Source organism: Carya illinoinensis, chromosome 16 (genome assembly GCF_018687715.1).
Source record: "Carya illinoinensis cultivar Pawnee chromosome 16, C.illinoinensisPawnee_v1, whole genome shotgun sequence".
Classification (NCBI taxonomy): Eukaryota; Viridiplantae; Streptophyta; class Magnoliopsida; order Fagales; family Juglandaceae; genus Carya; species Carya illinoinensis.
The window spans coordinates 3,759,682-3,774,748 of NC_056767.1; the positions used below are offsets into that span (position 1 = coordinate 3,759,682).

The window sequence follows — 15,067 nt, forward strand, 5'->3', positions numbered from 1 at the left end:
CTGACAATGAATGGGTTGGTTGCTTGATGATGGGCATTCCAATGGTGGTCATTGTATTTTTCTTGGTCCAAACCTCATTTCCTGGCAAGCCCAGCCGTAAGCAACATACTGTGTGGCAAGAAGCAGCACAGAATCTAAGTACAAATCCCATGCTAACACCACGGCTGAACTTCAATGGCTACAACACCTTCATGAGCTTGGCCTTTTTCTTCCCTCTCCACTCATCCTTGATCGGGTGTGATAACATTGGAGCTACTTATTTGCCTTCCAATCCTGTTTTTCATGCTCGAACAAAACATATCAAGCCAGATTTTCAATTTGTAAGTGATAGTCTCCTCTAGAATGCTGGATGTTTAATTCATTTCAACCAATGATCAACTAGCAGACATATTTACCAAACCTATTGTCGCCGCAAGGTTCCAATTTCTCACTTACAAGCTCAACGCCCAAGACACGCCGTTTCACTTGATGGGGTGTGCAGAAGCAGATGACTCTCAACAAGAATTCAAATATAGTAAATGTGATTCAGCGCAAGAAAATAGCAATTACTATGATAACAGAAAACGTTCAGCTGTTATCAAACATCCAACAGATAGCATGAGTAGTTTTAAAATTTGTAAATACTTGGATAGATAGTCTTTTGAATTTCGAATTCTTATATATCCTCTGTAATCTTATCTCAAGTGTACACAATATAAATAAATTTAGCATGTTTTTCCTACACATTGTATGAGAGAATTTTCCCATGACATTCAATTATCTTACGGTACCGTCTGTACGTACCTAGCTACATACTGAAATATTATTCCAGGCCAGGTTGGCTGCAACAATCGATATGATCATTACAAAGTAACTCAGCAGATCAACATTTTCTAGATTTCCCTAGTGCAACGAAACTCTAGCTAGAAATTGAACAGAATCTTGTTAGTAGCGATTGGGCATGATTGGATTGTAAGAATCCTAGAGAAATACATCGACAATATTGGCAGCAGCTATAGCTATGGTAACGATGAGGACCCCGAAACTCATTATCTGAAGCCCCAGACCTCTTGCGCTCCACATTGGTATTTTCTTTTCCATTATATAAATCTTCACTGGGAAATAAAATACGATGGGCCAATATGCTAGAATCTTAATGAGTTCAAGAATGTCCAAGTAATTCCCTAGAAACATTGATAACAAAGTGGTCACGATCACGAAAAATGTCCTCAAAACCAACTGGAAGAGCTTGAATTCGTAGATCCAGATTTTAATTTTCTTCTTGATAAAATCATTATCCGGACCAAATCTTTTCACAGCAGCTTTCTCAAACATAGCGAAAATGGGTTGGACAAAAATTTGGTATGCACCTGCATAGTTGAGTACCACTGCAGCACTTGCTATGTTTAGAAGCCAATGAGGTTCATAGAAGCCATAAAGGAATATGTATTCAGGGGATTCCTCTCCAAAAGCAGCGTAACCCAGGCTGCCAAAAAACAGGCATACACAGGCTATGGCTGGAAGGCCATATTGAATGGCCTTCCTCATGATTTTCTGGGCCTCTTGTGCTGCTACTCCACGGCCAATTGTGTCCTGTTTTACAATTTGGTTATCTCACATATAAATATTTTCTTTCTTCTAAAAAAAGGATCATATTGTAAGTCGAATTAACATTTTAGATGAGAATATATATACCTCAATTTCAAGAAGGATGCTAGAGAAATCGAATGCGTCAGCTATATAAGCAATCGCCTTAACGATCAGCCTCGTCCTTTTGGCTCGAGTCATAATATTACCTTGATGCCCCAGACCTCCCTTGATGCTCCAATTATTACCTTGTAATATTTATGCATGGTGAAATATAAAACTCGCTTACGTCTCTAAAAATTATATTTATATATATATATATATTAAGAGTAATGATTTGTATAAGTTCTTGTACGTAGTCTTTATAAAAAGTAGTCTCCATCGAAAAAATATAATAATCTATTTTTTTAGTTAGATTTACTTTCTTACAAAAGATAATTTATGCATAACTTATCTCTATGTATGTATGAAACTTATATCTAACATTATCATATATTAAGAGAGTTGTAATACTTCCATCAAAATTAAAATAAAAAAAAATATAAGAAAAGAAAAAAATATCCATCTCCGGCTTTTCTTTTCTTTTTTTTTTGAATTGTATATTTTTATCTATGTGTTATTTATGTTTAAAGAATTTTTAAAAAAATTTTAAGATATATTGTAACTATTTTATCTTTTTTGGACGTGTCAGAATGATCCCAATGGTCATGACATAACGTTTATGCTGATGTGACATGAGCAGTGAAATTAAAACTGAGAGATAAAAAATTAAACAATAAGATCATGAGATCAATAGCTACTTTAAACATTTAACAGTACGTACTAATAAAGGTAAATGAAATAAACAAAGAAAAGTTATGTATACTGACCTGCTATTTTGGTGAGAGAAATGCCAACACCAATTGATGAATAAATTAGGAAAGCCCCGAAACAGAGAATGGTGAGCCAACTTAAGTGACGAAATTCGGAAATTTGGGAGAGAAGTATTTGAGTGACACCAAATACAATGAAATACGGTTTATGATAAACCCAACATGATAAATTGCTGTCATCAACATTAACGTCGTCGTTGTTGTTGTTTGGGGAGCATTTAGAGACCCGTTGGATATACCTGTACGTACGTACGTCTAATCAAATCAAAATCAGCCCCATGGTAATCGAGTTTAACTCCAAATGTAAGAGGGCAAATGTATATTAATCAAGATCAGATCTATCAAACAAACTTACGCCATCAATTCGGATGCCCAGCCTGTGAACAAACTGGCCATGACAAAAAGATTCAAGTACTGAATTACCCAGCATATCTTGACATTTGCAGTGCTATGGCCGCGGGCACCTTGAAAAACAACCAAATAAATAAAGGGTTAAATCTAAGATTATTCTTTGCATGGGTTTCTCATTACTTGTTTGTTAAAAGAGTTTTGCTACATACAAGCACAGTTGCGCACTAATCTGTGTATCAATACTGATTTATTCATATTTAAAATTTAAATTAACATTGTTTTCAATAAAATTTACTTTTTGATCAATCACATCATATTGGTGCACAGATTAGTGCACAATTGTACTTGCAACTATATTTTTTCTTGTTAAAAACTCTTTGGATTTTAGTGTTTTTTATGAATAAATTTTTAATTTGTATCTAGAAATTATATTTTTAATACTACTTTTTGTATTATAATATATATATATATATTAATACGATATGAAAGGATATATTATGGAATATGTATAAAAAAAAATTAGTTACTTTTATAATAATATAAGTTCACCGCCAAAAAATAAATTAGTTAATTCCTTGATCATCATCATCATCAACAACATGAGTACTTGATCACTTTGTGTTCAATTTGATCACTAAAAAAAAAAAAATCGTAGGATTTACATACCAAGGTAGGATCGAATGACGTGCATGTAAGTGGGGTTTCTCTTGGCAGGGTCATGAGGTGAAAAATAGAAGTCGCATAGGATTATGGAGGCAATGTAAGTAAGGAAGGAGAACAAAATTATCGCAGCAGGACCAGCAATCCATCCAAGCTGAGCCATGGTCCAAGCCAAGTACAAGACGCCAGGCCCAGCCACAGCTAGTAGTACGTAAGCAGTTGCAGTCAAAACCGGCCGCCACGCCCCTGGTTTAAATTAAATTTGAACACCAAACACCAAATCAGTTAAGTTTTTGTATATTTTGAAAAGAACATACATCATTAAAATTTTAATGATTTCGTCCCAAATAAATCAACTAGCTATGCAGCCATGCATGTCAGAAATCGGGGCAAAGGCAGGATTTATGTAAAAGGGCCTTGGTATATATAAAAACTTGTACATGCATTATAAAAATTAAAAGATTACTTAAAAGTGTGCATGAATATATAAAAAGTTTTAAGTTTGAATAAAAAATAAAAAAAATAAAAGCATCTAACATGCCAATTGATTTTAATATTTTTTTCAATAAATATAAATTATTAATTATCACATGATTCCTTCTCAATATAGACTAGCAAATAATTTATAAGAAAATCATCACTTATTTTATCACCAAACCTTATCTCAACAATATTAAAATTCAACAAAATTCGTTCAAATTATTTTATTTCAAAATCTATTCTTAACAACTTTTATGGTTTAGAGTTTTTGGCTTGTCCATATTGTTCAACTTAAGTTTTCAACACAAAAGCTAAAGAAAATGACCCATGGAAAATCATATTATGATATTCAAAACTAATTTAAACGTACGTACGATATAATAAATCAAATTAAAAAAAATATGAGTTTACATAATGAATCAATGAGCATATATGAGTTATAGAGAATAAAATATATTTGAGATTAAAAAATGGAAAATGGTAGTATTCCCCATGGTTTTGTCGGCTCATTTTAACCGCTCATGCATTTTTTTAATTGTTTTCTACTTAATAGTTAAAGAAGTGAATATTAGTATATTCTTTTTAATTCATCCTTGACAAAAACAATAATTATCATGTTAAGTAGAGTACCATATATATATATATATATATTGACTTTGCTACTCACCATCTCTACATGATCACACATGAGACATATAATATTCTTTAATTTTTTATTTTATTTTATTTTATTCCTACTAAACTAATTGAGTTTTTCTATTCATCATATCTACTCCACATACTTGTTAAGGAAAAAAATAAAAAATAAAAAATAAAAAATCATGTGTGGTGTGTGTGTGTGTGTGTGTGTGTGTGTGTGTGTGTGTGTGGTGTAGGAATGATAAAGTTTTCTATACATACCAGTTGGCAGCTTGGAGCCGCGTTCATCATGGTGGACCATCTGTGAGCCACCTCGCAGGAGCAAATCTTGGCCGGGTAGCTGCTGGTTATTGTTGGTAGTACTGTTGTCAACCATGTTTGTTGATCTGAAAGGTCAGAGTGCAAGAAGTACTTGTGGCATCGAAAACTTATTTATAATTAAGTAGTTAGGAATTACTTGTAGTATAATATACATTGGATAATATAAAATATACATTGGATCATCTGCCCACTCAAGCATATAATTAGTTAATGTGCCTACTCAAGACATCAGGTACTGAATGGGATTACTTGAAAGATCAGACATTCCGATCCCTCTAGATCACTGATCACGTGTAGAGAAAGCGTACAAACGAAGTACTGCATGTAAAATCTGCCTTTATTTTCAACGTGATTTCTTGATCAGCATGCACCACCTAATTAATATATAGATGTTCACGAGTAATCATAAACCTACACGAGTACTTTTCCATAATTTTTGTTTCTAACGTATAGGGCAGTTAACCATAAATCAATACAATTTACCCATTTTTGTTTGTTTGAGGTTGCAGTACTACTATCACATTGATCTCTATATAATAATGTACGCTATGAATTAAGTAACGTCGAAGGATCAACCGTGTAAAAGTCGCTGAATAAAAAAAAGTGCAAAATGCATGCATGATGGCGGCATAAATCCGACAATATTCGTAACTTAAATATAAAGAAACACTTTTAGACAGATCGACTGGTTAATGTGAGCTAGTCCGACATGACCTACGTGCCGTTTGGGTGAAGCTTCCATGAATTAATGTCTAAGCTTTATAATAAGAAAAAATCCAACTAGCTTTACTCAATAAAGTCCCTAAAATGGACAACTCCCTCCATCCAACTAGCTTTAGATGTTCCAAATTTGGTATGTCTGCTTAAAAAATAATACCCACAAAGTTTTAATTAAGCTTTTGAGTGATGAAATCTTAATTTAATCATTCTTCATGTTCTGCATGTGGTGCTTTGTGATCGATGTCCCGACGATTCCATGCTACTTTTATATATTGGTTTTCATGATTTGCTATTAATTGTTTTAGGCAAAACAACATGACTCCTTAAAGAAAAATCAGGATGAAAAAAGTAAACATTCTGGCTACATGCAAATGAGAAATCATTTCAAACCCCAAAATTCACAACGTACTAATTAATCAAGGAAAAAAAAGCATTAGGCAATGTGGGGTTAAGAAAAAAGGGAAAAAGCAAGAAAAGAATTCCATTGCTTGAAACCAATTACCAACTACTAAAATCAATGACCTAAAGGCTGTGTTTGGTTGTTAAACCAAACTCAATTCATCTTAACTTAATTTATCTCAAATCAATGATGCATTAATGAGACTCACTACTTTTTTAATTTTTTATAAAAAAGTTAAACCTATTTCAACTTCATATATTTCAACCTACAAACTTAAACCCATCTCAAGTTAAAGCTATCTCAATGGGATCTATAAAATATTACTATTTACAACTCAACTCAACACATTTCAACTCATCTCAACATCTAAATGCAGCCGAACTCTTCATCCCTAAATGTGGAAAAATTCTATAGGTAATGTAGGAGGGCAATACTTCTTGGGCACACATTTGTACTGAGCAAGAAAATACACCTCAGTTAAAAAGTCAACACATTTGCCGACCAATTAACCGAAATACATACAAATTTCAGGAAAACATTAGCATCTTCTTTTTTTCTAACACATCCGATCCATAAGTGAAAATAAACAAGCTTTTGAAGGTTTGGCTGGAAGAGAGAGAGAGAGAGAGAGAGAGAGATTTGCTTACCTTATCTTGTTGACTATATTTCTCCCTGACAGCAGGTAATTAGAACTGTGGCTATCACAGCACGAGCGGCGGAGATCTTTCACAAAGTTTCATATGAGAAGGGTGACAAAGTGTGTAATGCTGAAAGGTGGGATTATGTAACAAATTGAAAACTAAGCCATCTTAAGATCAAAACAATAATAACCTTAAACAACAAGAAATAGACCACATAATCTATCATCACATGCATGCACACGTACCCTACATGGTCTCTGATCAGAAGGGAAAAGCATATATTTGGCCAAGAAAGTCGCTGAAGCAGCTACAAGTGATGACGGAGCATAACAAATTAAGTATATTAATTATACTCAATGAGAGATAATTCTTCTATGTAATTGGTCACATACTAATTCGGCCAATACTTAACTCACTATAACAAAAATGTGTTTTAGTGACGGTTTGACAATTGTAACAATCTCCAAACCGTCACAAAAATGCATGTTCTGTGATGATTTGTGGAAACCGTCACTAAAAACATGTGAGGAATTTTTTACATTCGAACATGTCAAATTTTTTGCTCGAACATCACCTTCACATTCAAACGTTGGGGCTACTTACATTCAAACATGAAAATTTTGGCATTAACGTTCGAACGTTACTTGTTAATTTATATTTTTAAAATTGAATATAATATATATTTATTTAGATATATATATATATATATAAATATATATAAGTGGGGTCTCCATCCTCGTCTGAGAGGCTAGATGCATGGCGGGGGCTGCGCTTTTTAATATTAAAGTTGAATAAGCTAACATTAAAAAAAATCGACAATAGAAATTAAAGAACAATAGACACATTAAATAATATTGTCTATTACATATATTGAAAATAAAATACAAAATATGATTGAGTTTTGCAAACAACACTCAAAATTACTAGTTTACAAATGATCGAAACTCCTCAGTCAATATCTCAACCTTATTGTTTAGGACATCTACATGATGGGCAAGCTGTGCGATAGTCTAATCTATATGCACAATTTGTCTATCGATCTATTGGTCTATATGCGCCTTCATATTTACAATTACTATATCAACCCAAGCAAGTTGCGCATCCCTCGTAGATGTACCTGTTGGCTGCTAACTACTACTCTCAATAAGGGGAGCAACATCGGGCCCAAACTGGGTCAGAGGAACAAGATTTATTACATGACCAGGCTGACGCGAGCATACCCCCTCCCCTATCCAATGCTCCAACGGTGTGTGGTCATGTCGATGGGGCTCATATAGTCTATCACAATCTCCTTCGCTTGGGGTGGCACTCTCTGGGCTAGTAATAGCTGGCTGATGATAACTCCATACGAAAGATTATCTGTTGAGATGATACTCGTCTTGTAATGGATCCTCTCAAATATGACGAGTGGCAAGTCAATGGTCTCTCCACATGCCAAGCCAATTAGAAAGTATGCGTGAGCCAGACTAAATGTAGTCCTATGTGCTACAAGGTCTACATTTACTACAACAAAAAGTTGCAACATGCAGAAGAAAGGCAGCAGCTGACTCTAGTTGAAGGAGTTCGGTCTCTTGAGTTTCGTGCTGTCTTTGCCAGTGAGGATGTAGAAATCCTTATCCCGCTCGTCATCACAGGTCTCAAGAGCAGTATCCTTAGACCAATTAACATCATGACTGGTCATAAATTCAATAGGGCCCTGTAGATGAAGCAGACATGCCTACATCCACCTCAGATGTGCCCGAAGCAAATGCAGCTTATATGTCCCTGGTTGAGCAACTGTCGCCTCAGGTAGGTGACGCAGGATCTGGAGTAAATCAGTGATGACATCCTCCAAAAACTCAAATTGTACACCATATACAATGATAGTGTGGGAGGATGCATCCTGAGCCATGGTGGTCATTCCCATGTAAAACTCACGATCCATTAAGGGGTAAACATTTCCCCTCAATGTGCATATCGGGCTCCAGTCTCTCGTGACGAAGACGTCTCTCAGAGTCTTCTGCTCCCAGCTGAGCTCGTCAAACTTATTTATTAGTATTTCTCGTTCACCCATAACTATTCATGCCCCAAGCCAAGCAGTGTCCGGACCAGCTCTTTCTCTCCCTCATTTCCTAGTTGTCATAAAGTGAACCATATCCTACCAAAAAATAAATAAATGAATAAACAAAAATTTGGAATTACAAATATATGCATATCATGTAGTGTAATGGAAACTGTTACAGACATACATTTAAATGTCAAGTACCCTACATTCGAACGATTATATTTTAACAATGAGAAACTAGTTACATTCGAACATACCATGAAAGTACGTTCGAATGGAACGATTTATTTAGACTATGCGTATGGAACATTTGAACATAACCCGAGTTAAAGTTCGAACGTCCATGACAATTTTGGAAGTTAAAGCATTTAGGTTCGAACGTATCATTCCACGTACGCTTCAAACGTACGTGGTATACATTCAAACCATAACATTTAACGTTCAAACGTTAAGTTTGCACGTTCGATCATTTAAAATTGTTACAGAATTTCAAAAGATGAGCGTTTGAACATTACATTTTAATGTTTGAACATTCCTGAAACCTCATTTGGGGCCAAAAGTCACCGTAGAAATAAAGTATACACTTCAAGAAAGGTTTCTATGGTAGCTATTTGGCCATTGGCAACCTGTGGTGATTAGAAAATCAAGGAGAAAATTCGGCCACAATGGGTTTCAGATTTTTACCCAAAGTGCGACGTTTGTGAGTTTTTGAAGGAAAAAAAATGAGAAATGTCCCGTGGGAGTACTGTTTATATACACGTAACGTTCAAACACTAATACCAATATTTTATAGTATAGTATTATATAATAGATTATACTATCCTATTATAGTATAGACTAGTACTAGTCTATCATAATAATGCACTAGTACTTATACTATAGTACTAGTAATAGTATAGTATACTATTATATATATAATATATATAGTCTATAAATATATAAGATAACTATATATATTATATAAGTATAAGTATATATATAGTCTAATATTATAAAGAAGTAAAACAAATAATAAAATGTGGCAGAACCTACCATTTGCATAAACAAAAGATAGAATATGATAAAATAGACTTCATTGAAAATATAATACTTACAATGAGACTAATTCTCAAAAGAGTTAAGAGCAGAAGACATGAAGGAAATAAGGTTTAAAAAAGAAAAGAGTATTTTGAATGCCTTCCTCACTTACAAACTATCTATTTATAGATACCAAAACAGTAATAAATAGTATTTTACAATAATATATTTGACATTTTTGTCAACAGATGAATAGTAACTCAAATAATTCTTAAATAGTAAATAGGCGACCAGGCGGCTTTGCTTGTCTTTTTTCCCAAAGGGATAATACTTCTGACATAATTCTGATGAGCATCTTGACCTCTAGAAAGCAATTTGATAATGGACGAAGGTTCTTGTCTATTTAATAATTGTGAGAACAGTCATCTTCTGGTATCACATAATCTAAGGGTCGTAATTTGTTAATTCCAAATCAAATGAATCTTGATAATCCATCAAATGTGAAGAATAATAGAGCGAGTTGTCCTGAAAATGAGAGGCTTATTGGGAATGAGAGGCCTGCTAGAAAGGAGAGGCCTACTAGACTGTTGCTTGTTGTAATGGAGATCATTTATGTTGGCAGTCTTCTTCATCATCACTATCTGAGACTTATGACATTACTTTAGCTAATTTCTTCAAATCTTTTTTACTGGTAATGGAAGCTAATTGAGCTTGAAGTCTACTCCATTGGACTAATAGTTCAGGAGTTTTGGTAATTATTGAAAACATTTTAATAACATGGTCATAATTGTATTTTTTTCACCATTTGACATAAACTTAGCGAGCTAAGAACATAATATTTTTTAGAGAGGGATGAGGTTTAATGACATATTCTCACTTCATAATCCAATTTAATTTTGTTTTTAGGAAGAAAAGAAGAAGTGAAGAATAGTGTAATAAAGAAGGTGGATAATCATTTTGCAGTGTAAAAATCTGAAAACTTTCCTGGAAAGGAACAAGGAGAATAAGAGATTCTGGTCCAAAATGATCTCATCATAGTAGGAACCATCGTGGGATTGTCTTAATTTCCTATAATTTATCAAAATGAAGAAATTAGGAATGGCGCAAATTTTTATTTTGTTTGAAGAACAATTTTGTCCATCCCTATTGATAATCATAATAATTAAAATATGGTGGATCATAAGGATGTGAAAGTTTTCTGGTTAAATAGGAGCTCTTTTTTCATTGTTCTAATGTGAGGACTTGTTTAATTGTAACTTTGTAGAAGGCAATAATTATTGGAGAAGAATGTGGAGATGGTTGAATTTAAAGAGAGCATGAAATTTCAGAGATAATTAATAATTAGAGGCGGTATGATCAGAGGCAATAAAACAAATAATCCTAGTATACGTTATTAATTAGTAATTATTCTTATTATATTTCCATTTTATATATCCTGGTATACGTCAGAGTCATTGGCTATTATATTGTTATTAAATATTACTGCTATCTTATTGTTGTTTTATTGTTTTAAGTTGAATTTCATAATGGAATACTATGCTCATAATGTTGGTTTTCGTGATCTTTATGAATTAAGATGGGAAGAATATAATTTAAAACTTGAATTAAGTAACTTAATGGAAAGAATTAAGCATCTCAAAGAAGAACAATTATTAATGAGATTAGATTATTATTCAATGATGAAAAGATATCATACATATCAAAGTAGACAAGCTACTATTGTAAGATTAGAAGATTATTGCGATTTCTTAAGAAAAGAAACTAAAAGTGTAAGATGTAACCTAAGTATTCTAACTTTATAAAAATTTAAAAAAAAGTAAAAATTCACTGATACAAATTTTTAATAACTATAACTCATATAAGAGAAAATGAAGTATATTGAGAGTCTTGTATTGGTAAGCCATGGAAATCCGTTGGTCAGCCCATTCGTGCCAAAAACGCTTTAAGGATGGTCCCGATAGTGTTTTCTCAAGATCTTGATCTACTTATTTTTCTTTTATAAGAAATATTTGTTTAAAAATCATGTCTCAATTAATTCTTTATTCAAATCTGATACACCCAGTACTAGTAGTACTAGTATCCCTATAGAACCTGATAACATAAATCAAGAAGATTATAGCATAATAGATATAGAAAGAAATTTACAAGATTGGACAATTTCTAATATACCTAAAAATAAAATTTACAAACAATCAACTTTCTCTTCTAAATTCTCATTTATTACTAATTATACTATTAACACTATATAAAAAAACTATTAGTCTAAATAATGATTATAAATTATTACAATTATTAACAAAAGGAGCCATTAAACACATAAATATTCCTTTATACATATTAGATTAGTATAAGTAGCTATAAAACCACTCACCAAAAGCGAATTAAATGCATCGGTATTACTCTGTCTAAGAGACAGAAGACATTATAATTTTCATGATTCATTACTTGCTATGGTAGAATCGGACATGGGGCTCTTCTTTCTGAGTATTTGATTGGGCCAGACACTAGTACTGAAGATTGTGTCAGTACTCTCTTTGAAGGTGATGCAAGAAGTTAGGATATGCACAAGTTAAGATTTCTCTTCAATCCAAATGTGGTGGCAGAGATTCTTAAGATAGTAATCTGTCAATGAGCTAATAGTGATAGGTGAATCTAAATGCATAAGAGAAATGGAGTATTTAGCGTTAAAAGCTACTACAAGTTTCTTAAAACAAGGTTAGGAACACATGGTGTAGGAACTTCATCTGCTAGTTCTACCAAGGTTGTATGGAGACAGATTTGGAAGATGCTAGTGCCAAGTAAAATTAAAGTTTTTGCTTGGTGTGCTTGCAAAGAATGACTTCCTACCAAAGATACTTTGTTGAAGAGAAAAGTGATAACTGATTCTCAATGTGGGTTTTGTGGTTTCCAGTGTGAAGATCTCAATCATGCTTTGATAAGTTGTGCTAGTTTACAGAGAATTTGAAGGGAGACCATGCCAGAAATGAGCTTTGCTGCTAATATGAGAACATATGTTGTAGTTTTATCCCTTTTTAAAGGGGTACTCAGTGAGAAGTTGCCTGTGTTCTTGGTATTGGCATGGAGTTTCTGGTATAGGTGTAACAAAATGGTACATGATCAAGTCACTCTCTAAGTCCAAGAAATGTTGCTGCCAATGCACTAAGTTTGCTCATAACTTATAAAGAGGTAAGATTCAACCTATTGCCCAATTGAAAAAGAATTTTTGTTGGAAACCTCTACCAGTAGGGTTTTTAAAGTTAAATGTTGATGGGGCTATTTTTAGGGAGGTAGGCAAATCTGGTATGGGTTGTATTTTACGTGATGACCATGGTAAAGTTCTAATTGCAGTTAGTAAGCTGGACCAAGAGGTTGAAGAACTAAAAGTTATTGAACTAACTGCTGTTTTTCGAGGGTTACAGTTGTGTTCTAGTATGTGCATTACAAACATTAAAGTTGAATCAGATTGCTTGTTGGTAGTTGAGGCTTTGCAGTGTCATACAATGGAAGATTCTCTGCTTGGGCTATTATATCGAGAGATTAAGTTACTTTCCATGCATTTTGTTGAATGTAATTTTGTCTATGCACATAGAGAAGGTAATAGGGCAGCTCATTGTTTAGCTTGTTATGCAATAAATGTAGATGATATCGCAATGCGGTGGGATTGCATTCCAAGCTTCTTTCTCAAGCCATTTGGCTTGATAAATGTCTGTAATCTCCTTCTATTAACGGAAGTTATGATTCTTATAAAAAAAAAAGTATAAAAACTAAAGTATAATAACATGTACTAGTAATGTATAATAATCAATGTATAATAACATGTAATACTAATATATAATAACATATAATACTAATGTATAATAACATTAATTTGTACAATGATTTATTTTTTCAATTTTGGTTATGTTTTAATAAAATTGAAATTTGAAAAAATATTTTTTTCAGAAAAACTAAAATGTGGAAGCTCAACCCAATTAGTGAGAATCTAAAATTGTCAAATTGAAATTTCAAATGGGCTATAAAACAAAGCTCAAATCCGACACCGCTCCAACTCTACTCTGACAAGTTAGAGTCAAAGTCAGATCAAAGGCTATGCGAAACTGAGTTGGAATCAGAAGTCGGATTTGACCTCTGACAAAGTTGGAGGTAGGGCACTCCGACTCTAACATTGTCGGTGCTCAACCTTACATTTAAACAATATTTTCACCCTTGCCAGACAATGCTCAAATACAATCATCATAACTAATTTTGTTTTAATTGAGAAATAATATAAATACAATTGTTTTTATAAAGAGAGACATTTTTGTAGAATAACCTATAAAAATACCCTCAATTTAAAAAATGAATGTACAAAAAATTGTAAAAATAATTATATGTAATGCTCCGGTTCCGAAGTTACAAGTAGCTATAGCTCCTATAACCTAAAACCATCTCCCATAACACAATTATATACACCAAATTCTCCATAAAATATAAATTCAGTTATTCAAACCAAATATATAGTTTCTTCCACCAGGCCACCAAAGAAAAATCTTAACATAACTAATTAAAATCTCCATAAAGAGTCAAAACTATCCACAGCTCTAAATAATCAAATTTACATAAAATAATAAATCTACTAAGTAGGATTCTCCAATAATTACTTGTAATCTTTTTGGCACTTATTTCTATACAAGCATCTAATCTCGCCCTAATTCATACTCTTGATTTTTAGCTTAAACATTCAACTCATTTGAAAAGTATTGTGGAGATACAAGATGAGTTATCAATAATTCAATAAACAGATAACATATATTAGTATGTAAACATGTGCATTTACCTAGTTTAGAATACAAAACAAAACATCTTTAGTTTTAGAATGCAGAACCATAACATGTGATCAAAAATGTCAGAGCAAACGTTCAAAAACACTCTTTTCAAAAGTCCTTTCCATAGCACAACTTAGTATCATCATCATCACATCAGAGTATCATATCAGAATTGAGGTCATGTTTAACCTTTGTGGTAGGGTTCTACATCTACGGATAGTCATACAGAACATAAATTACTTTGTTTTAAAAATGGTGTGCACTCATACAGAGACTACTACGATTACATGTGACAAGACTATACACCACTATTATTACCTGTGGCAAGGCCGTATACCACAACTACTATTACCCATGGTAGGGTCGTATACCACTATTAATATTCGTAGCATGGCCTTAACTGAACAGAATATAAACAGAATCGAAATGAGAACAAAATCAGATACAAAATCAGAAAGTTTTGATAAAGGTTTTCATATGCCACATCATATCAAAACAAAATACTGAAAGAATTCATATCATCTTACAATATCAAAAATAGATTCAAATCA

The 15,067-nt window shown here is 33.0% G+C and overlaps 1 protein-coding gene across 1 annotated transcript; it reads right to left on the reverse strand.

Moving 5' to 3' along the window:
• Positions 1 to 669: 669 nt before the first annotated feature.
• On the reverse strand, positions 670 to 4,953 carry LOC122299817 (amino acid permease 3-like). Its single transcript, XM_043110276.1, has 6 exons — positions 4,830 to 4,953; positions 3,456 to 3,695; positions 2,794 to 2,902; positions 2,436 to 2,677; positions 1,675 to 1,814; positions 670 to 1,572 (listed from the first exon to the last, which is right to left on the reverse strand). Exons 1-6 carry the CDS (start codon positions 4,942 to 4,944, stop codon positions 961 to 963), a joined length of 1,458 nt encoding a protein of 485 aa, XP_042966210.1. The 5' UTR covers positions 4,945 to 4,953; the 3' UTR covers positions 670 to 960.
• Positions 4,954 to 15,067: the final 10,114 nt, after the last annotated feature.